This window comes from Spermophilus citellus (genome assembly GCF_964194105.1).
Source record: "Spermophilus citellus genome assembly, chromosome: 14".
Classification (NCBI taxonomy): Eukaryota; Metazoa; Chordata; class Mammalia; order Rodentia; family Sciuridae; genus Spermophilus; species Spermophilus citellus.
In genome coordinates this window covers 34,088,132-34,102,089 of record NC_138194.1, presented here as the reverse complement: position 1 = coordinate 34,102,089, position 13,958 = coordinate 34,088,132, and the positions used below count along the sequence as shown (strand labels likewise).

Below are 13,958 nucleotides of genomic sequence, written 5' to 3'. Positions count from 1 at the left end.
TAAGTTTCTTCTCTGATGTACTGTGTAATTTTGTTGAGGCATTTAATATAAGTTTTGATGAATTTCATGTTTTCTGGGGTTCCTTCCTCCTACTGATTTGTAAATATTATGTCTTGTTTAGGGAAAGGCATCAGAGAAACTTTCTGAAAATAGTAAAATATTAATCTCCATGGCTAAGGAAAACATACCGCCCAACAGTCAACAGACCAGAAGTTCCTTAGGTATGTTATTAGATGTGCTAAACCCATTTTAAGATATCTGTAGCAGGCATTTGTTAAAAAGTTTTGTCTTGTCAGAAAAAAATATTTTTTAAAAAATCTTGGTAATTTTCCTTTGTGGAATCTTACATGTGACATGATCTACATATGAAATATAATTCATACTGAGAAACTTGTATCTTTTTAATGTGATATTGTCTTGGTTATGATTTATGGAAATCACAGTAGCAAGTTTTATTTTAACATAATTACAAATGAAAAATTTGAATGGAATTGTGTGAGAGAGAATAGGGAAACTATTATTTATGAAATGAAAATGGACTTTTTGGACTTGCTTTTGCTTAAAAGTCAAAGAAATGTACTTAAAGGATGTAAAATGTCGTTTGATGAAAGACCAGCATTTAATTATTGATGACCTTATTGCAGTTGTAAAGGTGTTAACTATAGCCGGGATGATTCTTTGATTATGGTTTGGTATAAAAATACTTTTTGGCTTGTTGGTAAGTATACTTTTTCTTTTTAAAGAAAATGTATGAATATTTTAAAAGTACATCTTTTGAATTATTGATGATCACTGAAACTTTTTATAAAAACTCAAATATGATGAATTTATATGGTAAAAGTATATATACATATTTTTGTTACTAGGGATTGAACTCAGGGTCACTCAACCACTGAGTCACATCCCATTCCTAGTTTGTATTTTATTTAGAGACAGGGTCTCACTGAGTTGCTTAGTGCCTACCTTTTACTGAGGCTGGCTTTGAATTTTTCATCTTCCTACCTCAGCCTCCTAAGCTGCTGGGATTACAGGTGTGTGCCACTGAACCTGGCAAAAGCATTTATCTTACATGCACTATTTTTCATGACCTTAGATATTCTTCATAAATATAGCTGCTTGGCCTTTGTATGCAACTGGATAAAAAGGATGCTGACTTTTTGTCTCTCTACCAGAATAACAGATCAAAATGAAAGCCCTATTTTTAGGATCTGTTATATAGATAATTCAGTTTTGAATCTTAGAAATTATTAGCTAATAAACAGATTTAGTAAATTAAAGTATTATATTTTGGTGAAATCCTTTAATCTCTAAGTCCCTCAATTTAACTATAAAATAAATTGGATTATCTTCTGGTCCTAAACTTTTATGAACTCTGAATTTGATTATTATAAGAGATAATTTTTAGAAAAATTTAATAGACTGTTCTTTCAAGCACTTGGGTCACAAAGGTCATATAGAATCACTTTGAAATTCTCAGGTTCCAGCTTGGTTTTAATTGGGCCATTGTGTCTTTGGGACCTGGCATGAGCTATTTATTTCCTTATTTTACTAATTGATATATCTTAAAAGGTTATATGGGCAGTAATTGAATACATGTGAAAAGAGAACCAACACATAAATGAACCATAATATGAATTTCCTTTCTTTTTTACATCTTTTTAAAGGTAGTTTTCGATTTTTGAGATTTATCTGAGGAATTTCAAAACTAATCTTTGAACATTACATTCACAAATATGGTGAGTTTAATGTATAACTTGAAGACAATGACCTCTGCCTATTTTTTTTATATTTATTTTTTTGTTGTAGTTGGACACAATACCTTTATTTCACTTATTTATTTTTATGTGGTGCTGAGGCTCGAACCCAGGGTCTCGCATGTGCAAGATGAGCACTCTCCCGCTGAGCCACAACCCCAGCCCATCTGCCTATTCTTTAATTGGTGTTGCTTAGGGTCTGACCTAGTCACTTGTCATACTTCATACAGTGCTCAAGTGACTATATCCATTCACAGCACTTTATTTACCATTAGTGTGTTCATGACTTCTAAGTCTGTATCCCAATTCCAGTTTCTATTATGAATTTGACATAGAAATATATATTTAATTTCCTACTGGACATCTCTAGTGGGATGTCCTGGGCTCAAAATCAATAGGTATAAAATTAACTTACATCTCTTGTTCAACTTTCTGTTATTCTCCATTTCAGCAAACTGTCTGCTTAGTCATCCTTAAATCCTCTTTCTCTGTCTTCTTCATCAAGAAAATATACAAGCTAGTTGATTCTAATGTCTCAATCTCAAATAAGTTAACTTTTCTCTAACCCCACTGCCATTCTCTCACTCTTCTTTTTTTTGGAATGCAGGATTCTTTACATCCCAGCCTGTTTTTTTTGGGTGGTGGTGGTGGTAACTGTGGATTAAACTCAGGGGCACTCTACCACTGAGCCACATTTTGTATTTTCTCTAGCCTTATTTTGTATTTTCTTTAGAGACAGTGTCTCACTGAGTTGCTTACTGCCTCACTTTTTCTGAGGTTGGCTTTGAACTTGTGATCCTCCTGCCTCAGCCTCCTGAGTGGCTGGGATTATAGGCATGTGCGCCTGGCCATTCCCAGCTTTTTAATTTTATATTTTGAGACAAGGCCTCACTCATTTCCCCTGTCTTTGAACTTGAAATCATCCTGCCTCAGCCTCCTGAGTAGCTGGGATTACAAGTTTGTGCCATTATACTCAGCAGAAAAGAGGTTTTGAATGAATTAACATCTTCATTGCAAATATAAAGTCAGTTCTCTTGGCCTTGTAGAATTTGTTTATTTGTTTTCTCTCCCTTCCTTCCTTCCTTCCTTCCTTCCGTCCTTCCTTCCTTCCTTCCTTCCGTCCTTCCTTCCGTCCTTTCTTCCGTCCTTTCTTCCGTCCTTTCTTCCGTCCTTTCCGTCCTTTTCTTTATTTCTTGTACCAGGGATTGAACTCAGGGGCACAGGACCACTGAGCCACATCTCCAGCCCTGTTTTGTATTTAATTATTAGAGACAGGGTCTCACTGAGTTGCTTAGCGCCTTGCTGAATTGCTGAGGTTAGCTTTGAACTCTCAATCGCCTGCCTCCCAAGCTGCTGGGATTACAGGCATGCACCACCCCACCTGGCCGGCCTTGTAGAATTTGATTTTCATGATATGCTTTTTTAAGAATTGTCATTTGAAATAGTAATTATTTTTGACTCACATTGAATCTTATTAAATAATAAGATAGTATTTGATTTTTTTTTTTTCCAGACAGGATTTTTGCTATGTTGCCCAGGCTGGTTTCAAACTCAGGCTCAAGCAGTCTCCCCACCTCAGCTTTCTGAGTTGCTGGGAAATTTGATTTTATAATTTTATAAGCATTCTGTCACTAACGTCTTGCCTGAATAATTGTTGTCTTAACATTAGGCCAAATACATAGGTTTTGACTTTGGGAAAAATGTAATTTGGCAATTCATAGTTTTCCTTAAATGCTTTCATCTAGGAATCATTAAAAAAAAAAAAAACAGGTCTAATGTAGGTCAGTTTGGTAATTGCTCTCTGACACCATAATAGAGTGAATAATTGAGCATAATAGCAATCAGAAATATGTACATATTTAAAAACAATTTTAAATATTCATTTTAGCTAATGAAATAATATTTATAGCTTACAGTATATAACTCTCATGAAACATAACATTTTGATGATTTTTATAAATTTATTTCTGTCAGACACTGAAATACAGGGATAATGCTATCCATATGGCTTTTTCTTCCACCATTTTACCTCCTATAAGAGAAGTTGAGATAGAATTACAGTAAGTTTAGATACTAGCTATCTGAGTTGGACCAAAATTTTACAGGTTAAGGACATAGTCCTCTCTGAGACTACCCTTACTTTTGATGCCAGCTGCAAGTTCAGGGATCCCTAGGTCACCCAGTTATTGCTAGCTGGTTAGAAATATGGGGGTACTCACTATCCCTTTAGTTTCAATAATATACTAGAATGACTCACAGAATTCAGAAAATGCTGTACTTAGGATCATATTTAACCCAAAGTATCAAATCAGAACCATCCAAAGGGAGAGGCACATAGAGCAAGATGTGAGAGGGTATAAATGTGAATTATCTGTTGGCCTAGAGGTACTGTAGTGTATTTCCAGCTAGGCTAACCTGAGTTTCATTGTCCAGAGTACTTGTTGGGGTTTAATTGTGTAGGCCTGGTTGAATCATTGTCAGTTGGCTCGGTCTCCAATCCACTTACTCTTCTTAGGTATGGCTTGTGTCACATGGCTCAGGGACCAACCTTTTAATCACAAGGTTGGTATTTTTGACATGACTGGCCCCATCTGTGCCATCTCTTTATTATAAACTTTCTAGTGGCTTACTATGACTTACCTCATATAAACTATTAGGAGAGGTGCAAGAGACCCACCATGAATAACAAAGATACTACAGACCAATACTCCTCATAAATATAGATGCCAGAATCTTCAACAAAATATTAGCAATTTGAAGCTAGCAGTGTATTAAATAATTATTAATTAAAGTCAAGAGATTTACCCCAGGGGCTGGGGATGTGGCTCAAGGGGTAGCGCGCTCGCCTGGAATGCATGCGGCCCGGGTTCGATCCTCAGTACCACATACAAACAAAGATGTTGTGTCCGCCGAAAACTAAAAAATAAAATATTAAAATTCTTTCTCTCTCTCTCTCCCTCTCTCACTCTCTTTTTTTTAAAAAAAGAGATTTACCCCAGGAATGCAAGTAACATCTGAAAATTAATGTAATGTACCCAGTTAATAGAGTTAAGAACATGAACATCCCAGTAGATCTAGGAAAATCATTAGACAAAACCCAGTACTCATTCAGGATAAAAGAGATCAAGAAACTAGGAATAGAAGAGGTCTTTATCCCCAAATAAGAAATCTGTACATACTTATTGCCAACATCATCATAATGTTTTATGACTATATGCTTTCCTCCTAAAATCAGGAACAAGACAAGAATATCTGCTTTCACCACTTCTATTCAACATCATACTGAAAGTTCTAGCCAGAGTAATGAGGGAAGAAAAAAAAAAAGGCAACAAGATTAGAAAGAAGTAATAAAACTAGCTTTATTTGAATATGTTTGTTAAAAATCTTAAGCCACAAAAATTATTAGAACTGATAATGACTTTAGCTGATTTAGAGGAAATGAAATCAATGTATAAAAATATATCGTATTTTTATGTTAACAGTGAATACTCTGAAAATAATATCAAGTAAACAACCCCACTCATAGTAGTATGAAATTAATGAAAAAGTACAGGATTATACATAGAAAACTACAAAACATGGCTGAGAGAAATTAAAGAATGTCCAAGTAAATGGAGAGACATTCTATGTTTTTGAATTGGAAATCTGTCAGTGTCAGGGCTGCCAAAACATGGAACAGATGAGTATAGCATTTTGGAAGCTACATAATGAGATGGCAACCAATGTTCAAATTACTCTTTTGTTAAGTTTTTCTTTAACAAAGAAAGCATTTTTATTTTCAGTGTTTCTAATATTTTAAATTTCAGTGAATTAATCATTATTAGCTTTGCTATTTTAATTTTTTAATCTTATTTTTTTGGTACTGAGGATTGAAACTAAGGGCACTTTAACCACTAAACTACATGCTCAGTCCCTTTTATTTTTTATTTTGAGACAGGGTCTTGCTAAGTTGATGAGGCAGGCTTCAAACTTGTGATCTTCCTGCCTCAGTCTTCCAGGTCGTTGGGATTACAGGTGTGCATCACTGTGCCTAATTAGTTTTACTGTTTTAAAATTAAATTACTGTAAACATTTACAACTGATGGTAAGACTTCTTAATGTTTTGATAAACATTTGTGAAAGTCACAGAAAAATTGTAGTTTTCCCATTGCTGTACAATTTCAGTTTGCTTGGAGAGTTTTATAGTCCTTTAGTACCATCCAAAGCAAGAAGAACTGTGCATGTTGTTCAAATGAACTTTATTCAGGAATACAAGATTCATTTAATATTTGAAATTCAAATCTGTATAATTTTTCACCTTATCAAAATAAAGGCAAAAATCATGTAATTATTGATAAATGCAGGAAAACCATCTGATAAAATTCAGTACTAAGTTCCTTCATCTGATAAAGTATAGCTCAGAAGCCCCTATGTTTTAATATCATAATGGTAAAATATTGATTTCTTTTAAGGAAAGTTTAGGAACAATGAGTTTAGGAACAATGCAGTTATCTTCTATCAATGATATTTTTAAATATTTTACCAGAAGTTCTAATCAGTATAATAAGGCAAGAAAAAAGTATAACATTTAGAAAAGTAGTATCATTGTTTACAGATGATTGTTTAGGTAGAAAATCTAAAAGAATTTACAAACCATTAGAATTAGTAGTCAGTTTTATAAGGTTACTAGATATTAGGCTATACAAATTAATTTGTGTTTCTAGATGATAGCAACAAACAATTAGAAAATGAAATTGAGGGCTGGAAATGTGGCCTAGTGGTCTTGCATGCGGCCCTGGGTTTGATATCCAGCTACACACACATACACACACACACACACACACACATACACACACGTTCACATTTGTACTTCTAGTTTCCATCATTAATAAACCTCTTGTTTTTAAAGATGTACAAAGTGATGAGAGAAGATGAAAGAAAAAAATGAAATTGAATATATTTACAATTATATTGGAAATAGCAAATACTTTGGAATAAATCTAACAAAATTAGGACTGTATGAAACTTTGCTGAGAATATTTTAAGAAGCTTGAATAAGTGGAGAGAGATCATTTTCATGGATTTTAAGGTTCAATTGCTTAAGACTAAGATTGATTGCCAGTTTCCCTCATATTTCTGTAGATCCAATGAGTACCAATAGACTTCTTGGTTAAGCTGATTTATTTATTTATTTTTTTTAGAGAGAGAGAGAGAGAGAGAATTTTTTTTAAATATTTATTTTTTAGTTATTGGCGGACACAACATCGTTGTTTGTATGTGGTGCTGAGGATCGAACCCGGGCTGCACGCACGCCAGACGAGCACGCTACTGCTTGAGCCACATCCCCAGCCCGGTTAAGCTGATTTATAAGGGAATTAAAAAACACCTGTAAAGCCCCGACAGTTATGCAGAAAAGAAACAAAGTTGGAGGACTTAGTGTTAGATGTCAGTATTTGTATAAAATGATAGTAGTTGAGATAATTTGGGCATAATGTTTGCAATGTAGACCATTGAAATAGAATAAAGGGCACAGAAACATCCTTTTTTTTTTTTTTTTTGTGGGGGGTACCAGGGATTGAACTCAGGCACTTGACAACTGAGCCACATTCCCAGCCCTATTTTGTATTTTATTTAGAGACAGGGTCTCACTGAGTTGCTGAGAGCCTTACCTTTGCTAAGGCTGACCTTGATCCTCCTGAGCCCCGTCCGAAGCCACTGGGATTACAGGCATGTGCCACTGTGCCCAGCTCAGAAACAGATCCATTTATATACAGTTATCTGATATATGATATAGGTGCCTCTGCAATTCAGTGGGAAAGGATGGTCTTTTCAATAAATGATGCTGGATTAATGAGATGACCAACAAACAACAAAACAAAAAACAAAATAAAAATCAACTTGTACTCCATATTACATGCATTGTTATTCAAGAGAGATCATTGACCTAAATCTGAACCTAACACTAAATAGCTCTTTGAGAAAACATAGAAAAATGTCTTAGGGCCTTGTAAGCTGGTAGGGTATTTGTAAGATTTCAAAGTGCTACCCACAAAGAAAAAGTTTAGTTAAATAGTCTTCATTAAAATTAAGAACTGCTTACTCAAAGACATTTAAGAATGTGAAAAGGCAGCCATGGTACAGTAAAATATATTTGCAGTTTTTATGAAGGATGTGGGTGTGTCAGTGTGTGTAACTTTAATAGATCAATAGGAAGAAGTTTCATTTAAAATTTGGGCAAAAGACTTCAATAGGCATTTTGTAGCTATGGAGATTCACATGAATTTCAAAAAGGTGCTCATCATCATTATTATTAGGAAATTGTTGATTAAAGCTACAGTGAAGACTCCATTGCACATGAGTAGAATGTCTTAGATTTAAAGGACTCCTGATACGTAGATCAGGAATGATAATGAACTGAGGATCATTGATTGCTGGAAATGTATAAAGGTGTAACTTTGAAAAACTGGCAATATCTACAAAACCCTATGAAATTATCCAGTGGTTTAACTGTTCTACTCCATAGTGTGCCCACCAAAAGACAAGTACAAAAGTATCAATAGAGCTTGTTCATAATGGTATACCTTTGCCCCCTACAGAAGGAAACAACTCATAACTGTTCATAGTAGGATAGATAAAAATCATGATGTATTCATACAGTGGAATACTACATAGAAATTCAAAAGATGAGCCTTGCTCCACCCAACTGTGTGGGTGAATCTCAGACCTATTGAATGAAAGAAGCAAGATGTGAGTATAAACTATTATTATTTTTGAGGTTCAAGAATAGGAATAGCATTGATAGAAGTCTGAATACTTTTTAATCCTGGAGGGGATATTGATGGAGAAGAAGTATAAATGTACATTCTGAGATACTAGAAATCTCCATCTGGGTTGTTACCTGAGTGTATGGAAACTCATTGAATACTATATGTAATTTGTACTCTTTGCTGTTTTAAAATTAGACTTTTAGGAGGCAATTTTCTTTGCTTTTCACTATGTGTTATGGTTTAGTTATTAAGTGTTCCCCCAAAACTCTTGTGTGAGATAATGCATGAAAGTTCAGAGGTAAGATGATTGGGTTATGAGAGCCTCATCTCTAATTAGTATGTTGATTCACTTGAATGTATTAACTGGGTGGTAACTGTAGGCTGGTAGGGTGTGGCTGGAGGAGGTGGACTACTGGGGCTGTGCCTTTGGGGTTATATTTTGTCCTTGTTGAGTGGAGCACTCTCTGTGCTTCCTGATGCCATGTCCCCAGCTACTTTCCTTTACCATACCCTTCTACCATGATGTTCTGCCTTACCTCAGGCACAGAACAATGGAGTTCGTTCGCTGTCTGTGCACTGAGGCCTCTGAAATTATGATCCGCAAATAAACTTTTCCTCTAAAATTCTTCTTGTCAGGTCTTTTGGTCATTGCAGCAAAAAAGCTGACTAAAACATGGGAAGCTCTCACAATGAATAGATATTTTGTGATGTACCAGAAAATTTAGATTTACTAGTACCTGTACCTGTGACAAAAGAAACCAGCAAAATAATTTAAGGATCCTAAAATGTGACAAGACAATAAAAATATTATTAAAACTCATGTTTCTAACGTTTCTACTGTTGTTTCTCCTGCTGCTAGTGTTTTTCTTGCTATTACTATCAACTAACATATTAAGTGCTTACTAAGTGTAAGGTGCTGTGCTAGATCTTACTTATAACTAGAGAGAAGATGTCATGCTTATTCCTCTTTGTGACTTCCAGGCTGTCATGCCTTTCCTTTGCCCTATAATCCAATAGTTTGAAATTCACAGTGCTAGACTCTTGCATCCACTATTTTCTTATTGCAGTTAATTTAGTTTCCAAAGTCTTTTTCTCTTTTGCAAAATGCCTTTCCAAGTCGTTTACTCATTTAAAAAATTGAATGACTTTAAGCACTCCTTAATTCCTTAAAGATTTTAGTACTTCTTTACTTTTTTGACTTTTCACTATACTGTCCTCTGTCTTCCTCAGCCACCTATCCATGTCAGTGGTTCTATTCTAGCCCTATTCTATATTACTAAATTAGAGTTGTGTGTATCTCACTCTTTGATGACCACTTCCTACTTTTCTGACTCATTCTCTCTTGAACGTTGCTTTAAACACGTATTTGATTCTAAATAATTGATCCTACCAGGATCTACAGTTCTTTCATTCTATCCCTTTCAATGGCATCCTACCCTCTCATCATTTCCTTTTTTATGCAGCCTGAATAGGTCCAATATTTACTCCGTTTCACACTTCAAGTTTCTTGTGTCTTTTTTCTCTTATTTACTTGGCAAGATACCCTCTAATTAAATCCTATTTAATATGAGGCATCTCATGTTAACCAGCTTTGGTATAGCTGAATTTTGGTGGAGAAAACACAGTTATATAACTCTTAAGTTAAAGCAGTGACTGTCAACTTCAAGTAGGACCTAATGCTGTTGGGTAATTCTACTCCATTTTCCTAATTCATGTACTACCCCTCTGTCCTAGTTTGTTTGTTTATTTATTTATTTGGTGTCTCTTCATTTCTAGCATAAACCCTCCCCAATGGTCTTGCTTTATATTTCATTGTAAAATAGACGCCTTTAGATTATTATTTCTATTTTTTTTTTTTAGAATTTAAAAATGATCTCTTCCCCTATATATTCTACTTTGCCTTCTGTTACATTGGTGAGTTGTATTTGTGCCTTAGATCATTTCTTCCACTTGTATGATAGTCCTTTGTACTTAAAATTTCACTTCATTAGTTTGCCCTCTCATCTGAATCATACAAATTTTTTTCCTCTCTACTAGTAGGATCTTTTATATCAGAATACAACCATTATTATACTTGTTTTATAAAAAATGAAAAATCCTTTATGTTCCTCAGGCTACTGCTAATTTTTTCGTTCTCCTTTATCACAAAACTTGTCAACAGGATTGTCTGTCTTTACTATGTCCACTTCCTCTCACTTCAACTTTCTTCACTCAGGCTTTCTTTTATGTTGCTTACCCACAAAGTTCAAGTAATAGCCCCTAACATAGCTACATTAAATGTTCAAATGCTCAAATTTCACCTTTTTCATTATTCCCTTCATTTAGCTTCTAGTCATTTACTTGAAATACTTTCTTTTCTTGACTTTCAGGAGTGTTTTTCTGGTGGTGGTTCTATCTTTGCTAGTTCTTGAAGAAAACTGTTAATATTGTACATGTGGAACTGCCTATCCTTACAAAGACCTGCTTACAAAGTTGGCATGAGCTTGGAACTTAGCTAGTAAACAATTACCTGCACTAATATAAATCATTACTTAAATGATAAGAATGGTGTATTGTGTCCAAAATTGTTTGTACAAACCATATGGTTTGTGCTGAACACCCATTTTTTCCCCTGGGGAGTTTGGAGTCTTGGCACATTGTTGACAAGAGGATGCTTATGTGATCAATCCAGTAAAAGTGATTCCCTAATGAACTTCTATGGTAGGCAAAAACTTTATGTCACAACTTGTGGCTGAAGGAGTTAAGTGTGTCCTATGTGACTACTGTGGAAGAACTTTAGGAAGTTTGTACCTAGTTTCTTCTGGACTTTGCCCTGTGCACTTTTTCCCTTTGATAATTTTTCTTTGTATATTTACAGTGAGTATAGTGACTTCTGCATCCTGTTTGCCAGTCACTGAACCTTGGGGTGGTCGTAGGGACTCTCCATCTACTTCTGTTGCCTTTTTTTTCTGTGTCCTTTTCAGCTTCCTTACCTCTAAGTTTTGGTACTGCAGAAATCCCATCTTCTGTATTTTAAGTTCCTAGGTGTTTTTAGGTTGGGACATTTCTAGATGATATTTCTCTTGAATCAAAATGCCATTAATAAGTATTTCAGGCTCCACAGTTCACTAGATATATTTTTCATGTCCTGAGCTGCTATTTTGTAATTCTGCAAAACAAAAAGATTATAAAGTACCAAAGTAAGATAAGGAGTTTTATTCTAGGAATTATATGGTATATTTTTAAAAAAATCATGTTCAATGTAATATCTGGAAATCTGTGAAAGAAAGAATTATCAGGAAGAAAAAAAAATCATATTGTTGTAATTTAAAAGTAATATCAGAAAATAAAGCAGCACCAAAATTTATGTACCTCTAAAATTTAGGCTAAGGTAAAAATTACAGTTAATGTAAAGATTTATAAAATAAAGCAAGTTATTAATGTTTTCACTAATTTTTAGTTGTATTTTTAATTATCACTTTTAGCATATCCATAATGAAATCGCAAACGTACTTTTTTTTGTTTCATTTGTATGAGTTGGATGGGTTCTTGTAAATAATATGATGTGAGAGTTCATGTTTTTCTCAATTAGTCACATCTCTATAAATCATGTAGAGGCCTATTATTATTTCCTAAAATTTGTCTTCTGATTATTTTTACATAGTATTTTCTGATAGTATAATCATGGAATATAACTATGAAAAAAAGGGTCAATGTCCTGTGGTGATTTGTTTTATAGAATGCTTATTATAAATATTACTCTATATGTTTAATATGAATTATAATGCATCCTGTTGTCATATATAACAAATTAAAAGTTAAAATAAAAAAATAGTGAAAAGGAGAATAAGAAAGAAAATTTATTCATATATATAAATATAAATGTATATTTTACCATGAAGGATTAAAACCAAGATAATAACAATAAATAAATAAATAAATAAAGGTCCATCAGCCAAAAAAAAAGAGTCCATAAAAATAAACAAACAAATAAATAAAAACCAATTATTACCATAATAATTATTATATAGTTTTAAAATGATGTTGATTGCTAATGTCATATAGACCATAGAAATAAAATGTTTTTATTTTGAAAGAAAGGATGTATTAAAGAGACTATGACTAAATGTATTTACTTATATTGGATATCAACGTAAAAATACAATTGTATGATTTTAAAAATTGTGTTTTCTTAATTACTGTAGTGTATTCCAACAAAATTCAGCATTCTAAATAGTATATCCAGGTCTAAATTCAACAGGTGAATGTTTAAATCTTGTGATACTGAAGGTACAGAGGTGTACAAATTCTATATTACTCTTTATCATGTCTTTGGTCTACCATTTGATAGAACCATGTAACCCTATCTTATCATTTAGAAGAAACTTAAAAAAAATTTATGTTTGTTTGGCCTTGTATTTATGTATTAACTCAGCAAAACTGGTTATTGTATAAGAACTAAACTTTGTTTTTGAGTCCCTGAAATCCAAGTAAAGTTTATGACAACATAAAACAAAACAAAAAGACTATGAATATTATGCTAGAAGATAAATTACTTTAAAAAAATTATATGCTTTAATTTTAAATATTTTTTTTAACCCACAAATGCTGGAGAAACTAAATGCTTCTAAATATTATAATCCTGAAGCAAAATGTTAGCTGTCTTAGGGTCATTGATGTATACTTGATGAAGTGACATCACTTCAAATGACCCTAAAATGACACTAATAATTAACTTGCCACTAGAACCATCAAAAGACAACAGCTGAATAAGTAAGTCTCATCATTCATTGTCTGTTATGGTTTGGATGTGAGGTGTCCACCAAAAGTTCACGTGTAAGACAATGCAAGAAGGTTTGGAGGAGAAATGATTAGGTTATAACCTCAACTGAATCAGTGAATTAATTAACTGAGTGGTAGCTGGAGGTGAGTAAGGTGTGGCTGGAGGAAGTGGTTCATTGGGGGCTTGGCTATAGGGTATGTATTTTGTAACTGGAGAGTAGAATTGTTCTCTCTCTGCTCTCTGATCACGATATGAGCTGCTTCCCTCTGCCACTGTGATGTTCTATATCACCTTGAGCACTGAGGAAAAAAAGTCTGTTTTTATGGACAGACCTCTGAAACCAAGAGCCCTCAAATAAACTTTTCCTCCTCCATAATTGTTCTGGTCAGATCTTTTAGTCACAGCAGAAAAATAGTTGACTTTAAACATCATATTAGCTCATTAAGTTAATTAAGATGCCATTGTTAATTCATAGTTAAAAATTAGAATGTTTATAAAGTGTTCCTTATGGTTCTTGATTTTTATAAGCTGCCTCCAGTGCTGTAAAAACTTTGGTACCAGATGACACAAATAAGAATTAAAAAGTTAGTGTTCTCTGTTGACTAAACCTTAAACTAATAAAATTATAATTCCAAAAGCATTACACATGGTTACTTGTCTACTAAGGCAATTATTATAAATGCCATTTGAATCAAT

General features: G+C 33.7%; 1 protein-coding gene across 13 annotated transcripts in view; it reads left to right on the top strand.

The window, feature by feature from the left end:
• The window catches only part of CSPP1 (centrosome and spindle pole associated protein 1), a 152,768-nt gene that overhangs the window by 32,391 nt on the left and 106,419 nt on the right, over positions 1–13,958 (top strand). For all 13 annotated transcript variants that reach the window (XM_081266447.1, XM_081266454.1, XM_081266444.1 and 10 more), the window contains one exon: positions 122–221. In XM_081266447.1, the coding sequence (XP_081122573.1) occupies positions 122–221 (100 nt within the window). The remainder of the gene's footprint in view (positions 1–121; positions 222–13,958) is intronic.